Source organism: Gymnodraco acuticeps, unplaced genomic scaffold (assembly GCF_902827175.1).
Source record: "Gymnodraco acuticeps unplaced genomic scaffold, fGymAcu1.1, whole genome shotgun sequence".
Classification (NCBI taxonomy): Eukaryota; Metazoa; Chordata; class Actinopteri; order Perciformes; family Bathydraconidae; genus Gymnodraco; species Gymnodraco acuticeps.
The window spans coordinates 304,914-313,867 of record NW_022989855.1 but is presented as its reverse complement, the minus strand read 5'-3'; the positions used below and the strand labels follow the sequence as shown (position 1 = coordinate 313,867).

The following is an 8,954-nucleotide window of genomic DNA, read 5'->3' as shown; positions in this document are numbered from 1 at the left end:
TTTTTGTAAAGCACTTTGAATTGCCTTGTGTTGAAAGGTGCTATAAAAAAACTTGCCTTGCCTTGCCTTACTTAATAGATCATGACTTTAAAATAAAAACATATGATCAATTACAACACATTAAAACTGGTGGTTTCAAATATTTCCGGCGTCTATTATCTCTTACAAAACAGCGTGGTCGGGTTCTTCCCCTTTTCCACAAATATTTGTCTGAATTTAAACTATCCAACATTTCCCTGAAAAACAAAAATAAGAGAATTAGTGTAGCAGAACTTTTCTTTAATTGTTTTATTAATCCTCTCTCATTATTCATCTCCAGATCCCTCCAATTTATTTTGGCTCCCTTTGGAAACATTGGGGATCAGTTTTCCAAATCTTATAATGTAAGACATAACAATGTTTTAGCCCTTAATTGTTCACCTGTTGAAAAAATGGATTAAGATTCTTTTCTGAATGTCAAGTAAAAGTACGACATCGAGAACTGTACCTAAGTAAAAGTATGTACGATTAAGTAAATTACCTTAAAGTATAAAGAAGAGTAAAATGACAATACTCGGGTAGAGGACCAGTACCTCAAATGTGTACTTAAGTTCAGTACTTGACAGGGTGGGAATTTCACGACGGCCACGACGGCCATGGCCGTCGTTGCCCCCCACTTTGGCCGTGATGCCCTGTGAAAAAAAATGCAATTCACGGCCAAAGTGGCCTTGGTGCCCCTGTCAAAAGTTCCAGTGTAAACAACGCTAGTAAAGTCATATTAGTGCGCGCAGTAGGATAGTCCCGTGCCTGTGGATCAGAGCAATTGCTCTGCTGTGATTGTTCCGTCAGAAATGCCTGTAGGGGCCCGACAGCCTGCTCCTCAGCCGCGGGAGCAAGACAAGCACAGGTAAGCAAGCGGACCAAGCTGTTTTGATATGATTTAACTGAAGTATGTGGTAGTATTTGAAAGGACTTAACATTTACGTGTTTATAGAAAGTACTATTGATAGGTAATTACCATTGTATTAGCCTATTTAAAGTCGACTCTTTACATTTTGTCATGAAAACTAGCGATAGCTAGCTAGTTTGGATAGCGCTAACGTCTTCCCTTCAAGGCAGGGGTAGCCAACACGGTGCCCGCGGGCACTCAGTCTCCCGCAGGGGCAACGTGAGTCGCCCGCGGAGCATGTTCTAAAAATAGCTCGCCAAGCAAATCCAAAATGTATAAAATACACAAAAGAAAAAAGGAAATGTAATTAAAAGAATCTACCCTATGCATAAACAAAACCTAAATCATAGCGAACTCTATCTACTGACTACAACTCTATATCTATCTAACACCCCTCCTCCCCCACAATGAATATCGACCAATCACATTCTTGCTTGATTTGCGGGACCAGCGTCAGCCCCATTGAACACAGCCTAGTCATGCCAGCCTATACTGCACATGAGGGGCAGAGTTTTACTCTGTGTGTTGTAACTTGCATATATATATTTATTGCACTTGGCGCACACACACGCATGGTGTAATCTCCACTGGGGACATGTCCCCAGCACTTTTCGAAATCCCGTTTGTGTCCCCCCACTTTACAAATATGTTTATTATTATTTTTTAACACAAGCCGCCATCGCCACGGAGGAGCACACAGCCTCTGTGAGCGAGCGAGACAGAGGAAGAGAGAGAGAGAGAGAGAGGGAGCTAGGGAGAGAGGGAGAGAGAGCGAGAGAGGTAGGGAAAGCACACTTTTATCTATTTAATATAAAGTAAGAAATCATTCCAATGTGTACTATAGGACAGTACAAAAAACAGTTTAAAAGTGATCAGTAAAATATGCATAAAGAAAAAGATAGAATGCTAACTAGGTAACAAGATAAGAATAAACAAGTTTAAATGATTTGTTATTGGTTGTGATCATATTCTAAAGATGTTTGGATCATTGAAAAGTATACAGCTCCCTTTCATCTGAGAGTTGAGAGCTGTATCCATAAATTCATTTTGTGCTCAAAGTGCACCAGATTGATGCATTTCACTTCAACATTTAAAAAAACATCTTCCAGGACCCCCCTAGAGGATGTGAGGTCCCCCCTAGAGGATGTGAGCCCCCCCTCCCAAATATAGCAGGTTAAAATAATTAAATTGCATACATGTTATTTGAGTAAACACTAAAAACGGGTCCCACAGACCCAAACAGCACACACAGGTTAAAGGCATATAATAATGTTAAAATGTGCTAAATATATACACTGAAAAAAAAAATGAAAAAAAGAGGAGTAAAAGTAGCCCCCGACTTGTTTTATTTTTTTAAAGTAGCCCTCATCCTAAAAAAGGTTGGTGACCCCTGCTTCAAGGGGTCTACATCTAGTGTTGCTTCTACAAGCTAGCAGATAGCTGTCACCTTTGAATCTAGTATTTTTCTTGCTAAGCGGTTTTGATATAATACATGACTGACTTATGTGGTTTATGGCTGAACTTAACGTATACGTTAAAGAAACACTATTGCTATTCAGCCATTTGTAAAACGACTGGTGTTGACGTTAGTGCTACACTTTTCAGTCATGTTGATTGACCAGCGTAATTTAACCAAACGGCCTTTGTGCCCTGTCATGTGGCCTTTGTGCCCTTGAAAAAAATGTGAACGGGAAGGCCAAATGGCCTTGCCCCTAAAATGACGAAATTCCAAGCCTGGTACTTGAGTAGATGTACTTAATAACTTTACACTACTGTTATTAGTACTTTTAAAATGAAACATAAGAATATTTAACTGATAATACTTCTGTTCTTTACTTAGGTTGGATTTTAAATGCAGGTGCTTTCTTCACAGACTGAGTAAGACCTTTATATAAAAGCAGAACTTAGATAAGTTATCTTTTTTAAACTGTTGCATACGTTGTCTCTTACCTAAGCCCATTGGTTTCCTTTTGTAGTTCCTTCCTCTTTCGCATAAGAGGAAGGAACTCCAGAAAAAAGAGTGTTTATTTGTATTTTCTCAATTTACAGTAAATCGATGAGGGGAAAGCACTCACTCAATGCCGTCCACTTATTCTGCCAACATCCTCTTCCTCTTCATTCCTGCCTTTCAAAAGGCTGTTGACGAAATCCAGTGCAGCTCTTGTGTAGACTGCCCATGTTTGTGCTCTTAAACAACACTGCACTCAGACACTTTGTTCCTAACAGCCATGTCAATTGAACTTCAAAGTGTCTTTTCCCAGTGAGTACATAGCTGAGGGATGCAGTGATGGCCAGTTTATTTCCCCAGTAACACCATGCTCGAGTCAGGTGGCTCATGTTAGGATTCAAGCAGGTTCCTAAAGGCTGACATTTTAGATGTTCAATTAATACATTCTATGAGTTTGTTATTCATTAATCTAAAAAAAGAAATGCTGTTTCTGGTACATTTTCATCCTTGATGAAATATTCAGAGACACCATGGGACATTAAAACACTACTTTAAAATACTCACTAATGTAATCCACTTATAGTTAGCAGCCCCATTAAACATTATTGCCCACCCTCTGTATTTAACCTCTGGGATACTTAGCAGGGTGAACAAACAGATTGTAAGGGCAATAAAGTATATATTGATTGAAAAATATTGTATGGATTATTCAGATTTAGTGAGAGGAACCTGCTTCTGCATTTGGATCTGATGTTTTCTGATTCATCTATTCACCAGTAAATCTTTTGACTCCTCACTTTTATAATGTATGAATGTATTCCTGCTGCTTCAGTGATTCCAGTCTTCTGTATCACAGAGAGTCGTGTCCTTGATCTATTCTGTGTTATTTTGTCTTTTTCTACAAATATCTTCCTGTTGCATCAGCTCTGCGTGAATCCAGTGTCACAAAATTAGAAAAGCACCTTATGTTTATGTGTCTGCTGCCGCGTTGCAACACCTTTTGTCACCTCAACCTTTCTGACACTGCTGGGAAAGTCCCTTATTTCGGCTTTACACGACATACCTGCAACACCTGCCTGGAACCTCCATGATTATTTGTTTAGTGCATGTCTAAGCACACATAACATACCAGAAAAGAATGAATCAGCCATGTTTTTCTCGCACGGCTGCCCCCTGTGGAGCCTTTTTGCTGCTACCGCTGCTACAACATAACACAACACAACACAACACAACACAACACAACAAAGACCCTAACTGAGCCTTCTTTGTGGGCAAAAAAAACAGACATATATTTTCACTGAACAATGTGATAAATCTAAATGTGGTTTGGAATTTGGAGGACTTCAGCATTTATTTAATACTACCTACGACCTTGCTCCACCTGTCCCTGCTTGCTCCGATAATGACAAATCATATCAATAATAAATGATAATAATTATTTCAGGGAAAGCTATTAACTAAATGAGGTAATGTTTAATGATCAAGCCTTGCATATTAGACATTCAGCTCAATGTACATTATAAAATGTTCCTTTGGCCGCAGAGCTTTAATAGACCAATGTGAACAATTATTTAAAGTGCAAATTGGGACCCTGTCTACATTTCTCATTTGATTTGTCCTCTGTCTCATGTCAGGAGGGGTGAATTGTCTCTGAAAAAGGTTGTCCTGCGGTGATGAAATACTGTAACCAAGTCTTACAGCAAATGTTGAGCTCGGACTGCATTTTAGATAACCTGTGACGTCACTCTGTGAAACCAGATCTTACCAGCTTGCATAATACAATGTGGTCGTGTTTTTGTGAATTTATGTGTGGAATACTAATGTGATGGTTTCAGACAGGAGCCTACATTGCCTGAAACTCAAACATGTTCTCCCTTTGTTCACGTGAAAACACATGTAAGAAGTTGAAAGAAGGTTTTTGAATAAGATTAAGAGCAGGGCGCAGGAAGTGACTGACACGGTAAAGGGGACTAAGGCCTGATGTCAGACGGTAACAAAATATCCAAAATTCACACAGGGAACTCAAGTGTTTAAGGACTAAGCTTAAGTGAAGGTGCCTCAGAGTGATTTACATACATTAACCAACATCAAAAGGACTCTTTGCACACCTCTGAGTAATTTTTACTTCAAAAGCTCCTTTCTCTCACTTTGTGAAATTAACCGTGACTTCCTCCGCTTTCACCTGTATAATAGAAACACGACCCTGCTGATGTGATATTAGGCCGTAAATAGAAAAAGGCCACTGACCTCGAATATCCCTGGATGTTTATCCGGCAGCACACTGAAAGATCTTGCAATAGAGAGTCTCATTATCCTTTCCTGAATAAGCCACATGTCGTGTTTTTTCCTATTATTGTGTACAGTATGGCTATTCAAACAAATGCCTTCTCTGTAGAAAACTATACATCCACATGTTGTGAAGGGAGAGACTCCTCTGACAGCAGGTCATCTCGTTCGCATCAAATACATTTTTTCCCTCCTTCTCATATTAAAGAGGCGTCCGTGTAATAATAGCCGTGGGCATTGGATAACTAAATGTGATTTAATAACATATGATCAGACAGGCTTGCAGAGACCGCCACTCATATTTCAAAATGGACAGTTGTTTCCACGGAAACCATGTTTGTGGGTTTGTGGAGCGTTGGAGATAAATTGCAGCAGTATCTCCCTAATAATAATTTCTATTATCGGCGCTGGATGTTTATATTATCATGTAAATAAGGGGACGTGCCAGGCGACAGCAGGTGGGAGCTGAGGGCTGGTGAATAGAGGAGATCAAATAAAACAGTTGAATAATCCTCACATGTGGGTGTGCCAAGAAACACACAGTGGAATAAGGTAAGCCACAATGACTTCTTTTTTTATGGGGTTTCTCTTCAGAAACTCAAAATAGGAAGCTAGAGGCAGTGAGAAAATGTGTGAACTTACAAACCACCAACGCTGACAAGAAGTTGCTCAAATTGGCGAGGAGTACAAAAAACCTCCCCTTGGTTTGTGACTGGACTATAAGACCTGAGCTTCTGTCACACATGTTCACTTTATTTGAGGAACTCATCAGAAAAGGGTAAGAACTACTTTAACTAGCATTTTCTTACTATCATATAGTTATAAAGTTATATATATGTTAATGTGAATGAAAGCTTTTATAGATATTTGCTTCAGTCTTTTATTTGTATGTTCTTGTTTGAAGAGGCAGGCATTAGATACTGAAAATACTAATTTCCCCGCTGTAGTTAAGTCATTATGTTTCTGAGGGTCATCATTTTCACAACATGTTCAGTATTTGTGCACACACTCAAAACAGGGTTAGGACGTTAATGATAAAGGCATCATTGTGCTGTATTTACGACAAGGAGGAAGCAATAACACGGCATTATGGTTGTATAAAGAAACCATGGGCAGGACCAAAGCACTGACTCCTAATTAAGAGATAATTCAGCTCCGCAATAAACTCTGAAGTACGGATAAAGAAAATAATTAAGAGGTAATACAGGAAAAAAGGAATTAAAGTTTATCTTCATGTGGTCTCTCAGCTTGTTGGCTAAAATTGTGTGTTATAAAAGTGTAGCAGTGCCCAGTAGGAATATTGCGCTGTGCAGAGTGCTAATCTCTTTCCATTCTGTCTTATCAGCAGAGCTCAAAGCCCTCGAGGAAATGATGATTGTTGGTTTATCGGTAGGGACAGGAAAACCACGCTGTCTCGCCGGGTTTGTTCCAGGCCACTGACCCAATAAGAAGCTTCGTCTCCTGCGGTTCTGACTGCCTGAAAGATCAAACCTGGCTGTGCCGCAGTGTATTCATTCCCCCCAGGGTCAAGGACATAATGTGACACATCTCAATCCCTGACTGCCTGACTGACACACACCGAGGCCACCATGCAGGAGTGCCACACCGCACTGTGTCTGTCCGTCTACATTATCACCTTTGTGCTGGGCTTTCCGGCTAATCTCCTCGCCCTCTACACCTTCTCCAAGAAAGTGAGGAAGAAATCCACGCCGATCGACATCCTGCTCCTCAACCTGACAATCTCTGACCTCCTCTTCCTCCTCTTCCTGCCCTTCAAGATGCAGGAAGTAATGAACAACATGCTCTGGGACATGCCCTACCTGTTGTGTCCGCTGTCTGGCTTCATCTTCTACATGACCATTTACAACAGCACCTTCTTCCTCACTGCGGTCAGTGTGGAGCGCTACCTCGGCGTGGCTTTCCCCATCCAGCACACCCTGAAGCGTCGTCCCGTGTATGCCGTCGCCGCCAGCATCTTCTTCTGGATCTTCTCCTTCCTGAACCTGAGCATCGTGTTCGTCATGCCCTTTATCCGCTCTGACAACCCTCTGAATACTACCTTAGGCCTCAATGACACTGCCGTTGATCAAGAGAGGAAGGAAGTGTGTTATGAGAACTTTACCGATGCCCAGCTGAGGGTCCTCCTGCCCGTGCGTCTGGAGCTCTGTGTGGTTTTGTTCTGCATCCCTTTCCTGATTTGCAGTTTCTGTTACATCAACTTCATCAGGATTTTGACCAAGCTGCAGCACATTGACCGCCGCCGGCGCCTCCGGGCCATCGGCATGGCTCTAGGAACAATTCTGGTGTTTGCTTTATGTTTCGGGCCCTATAACGTCTCGCATATTGTCGGTTATATCACATGGAGAAGTCCCGACTGGAGGGACAAAGCGTTGCTGTGCTGCACCTTTAATGCTTGTCTAGACCCTCTTATTTTCTACTTCGCCTCTTCTGCTGTGAGAAAGAATGTTGGTAGTGTGATGGCAGGGGTTAGGAGTCGCCTAAACCGGTGCATGTCCTGTCACATGCTCAGGGCCTTGTGTGGGGGGATTAACGAGACTGCAAAAGATAAGGAACACAAACAAGAAGAGATCAATGCTATCTAGGCTGACTGAGAGAAAGCTGTGAGCAGCTGCCTTCGCTATGTTCTTTCTTCATCCCTGGAAGCAGGGAATCAATGCCATGTTTATGTTTTTACATGTGTGGGGATGGCCTGGCATACTGTATGTATACAGTGCAGCATGTCCCTCTTTGATTCAACTTCCCTCTGAGAAACGAGACCAAAGAGAACCGCTTCGGTCTGTCGGAGCAGACCAGAGCAGTTTGTATGCACTGTGATAAGAATAGCCAGACCACTTTGAACTGCCATATTTTAAAGGAATAACTGTTCTTACAGAGCAGCAGGATTTCATAAAGATCTCCCTCCATGCAGTTGGTGTTGCCGAGTGCTCCGCCAACAAAGTGTATATCTTAGCAACAGTTGTAGACGTCACCTCTTAGCAATAATAGATAAAGCTTTCCTAATAGCTTTAACCATGGACAGGATATTTCTTCTTTTTGTTACAACATGTTCATTATGTAAAAAAGGAGGAGAGACCGGGATTTGTGCAGCTTTACAAAAACACATAGTATGCAGCTATAATGTTGTTTGCTTTTTATGTGAACATATAATTCTGTGTTTTGCCTTACATGGGAGACCATTGTCATGCGGATTTTAGTTTACAAATCTATATTTATATTGGATTTGATTATATGGTCATGTTTAAACCATACGTGGTACTAAAGAATCATATTTGTATGAAATGCTGTATGAATATATGAAATCTGAAAGCCGTATGACGGGGGATGTTATTGCAAAAGAGAAAACACAGAAATGCTATTTGCATACAGAAATTGAATAAACATATATTTTGCATAATGTGTGACTCATAGACTATTTTCTAAATGCAGCAGTCAGATTAGAGATGATACACGTAATGTGACGTCATAAGGACGAACGATAGATCTACTATTTCCATAAACAAATCATGTAATCATATTTTTTGGATGAGTGAGCGATGCATTTTAACCACTCATCTTTATATCCACTGCATAACATGACTTTAGATGTGATCAACTTATCAGCCATGTATGTCAAATGCACACCTTTTTCATATATAATAATATTCATAAAAATAGTAAAATAAATGAGAATAGCTTGTGAGCAACAGCACGTTTTATTGAACAGAAAAAAAGGTTATTTGACACCAAATCACTTTAATCTAAATCTGGTTACACTGTAGATACAGGTCATTA

At 40.6% G+C, this 8,954-nt stretch overlaps 1 protein-coding gene across 2 annotated transcripts; it reads left to right on the top strand.

Moving 5' to 3' along the window:
- Window positions 1-5,922: 5,922 nt before the first annotated feature.
- On the top strand, window positions 5,923-8,577 carry LOC117562192 (free fatty acid receptor 2-like). Of its 2 annotated transcripts, none has more exons than XM_034240032.1 (2): window positions 5,923-5,940; window positions 6,511-8,577. In XM_034240032.1, the coding sequence occupies exon 2, from the start codon at window positions 6,752-6,754 to the stop codon at window positions 7,763-7,765; it is 1,014 nt and encodes a 337-aa protein (XP_034095923.1). In that variant the 5' UTR covers window positions 5,923-5,940; window positions 6,511-6,751; the 3' UTR covers window positions 7,766-8,577. The 2 variants fall into 2 exon arrangements, with proteins under 2 accessions (XP_034095923.1, XP_034095933.1); XM_034240042.1 differs by having other exon boundaries at window positions 5,929-5,940; window positions 6,508-8,577.
- The last annotated feature ends 377 nt before the right edge of the window (window positions 8,578-8,954 follow it).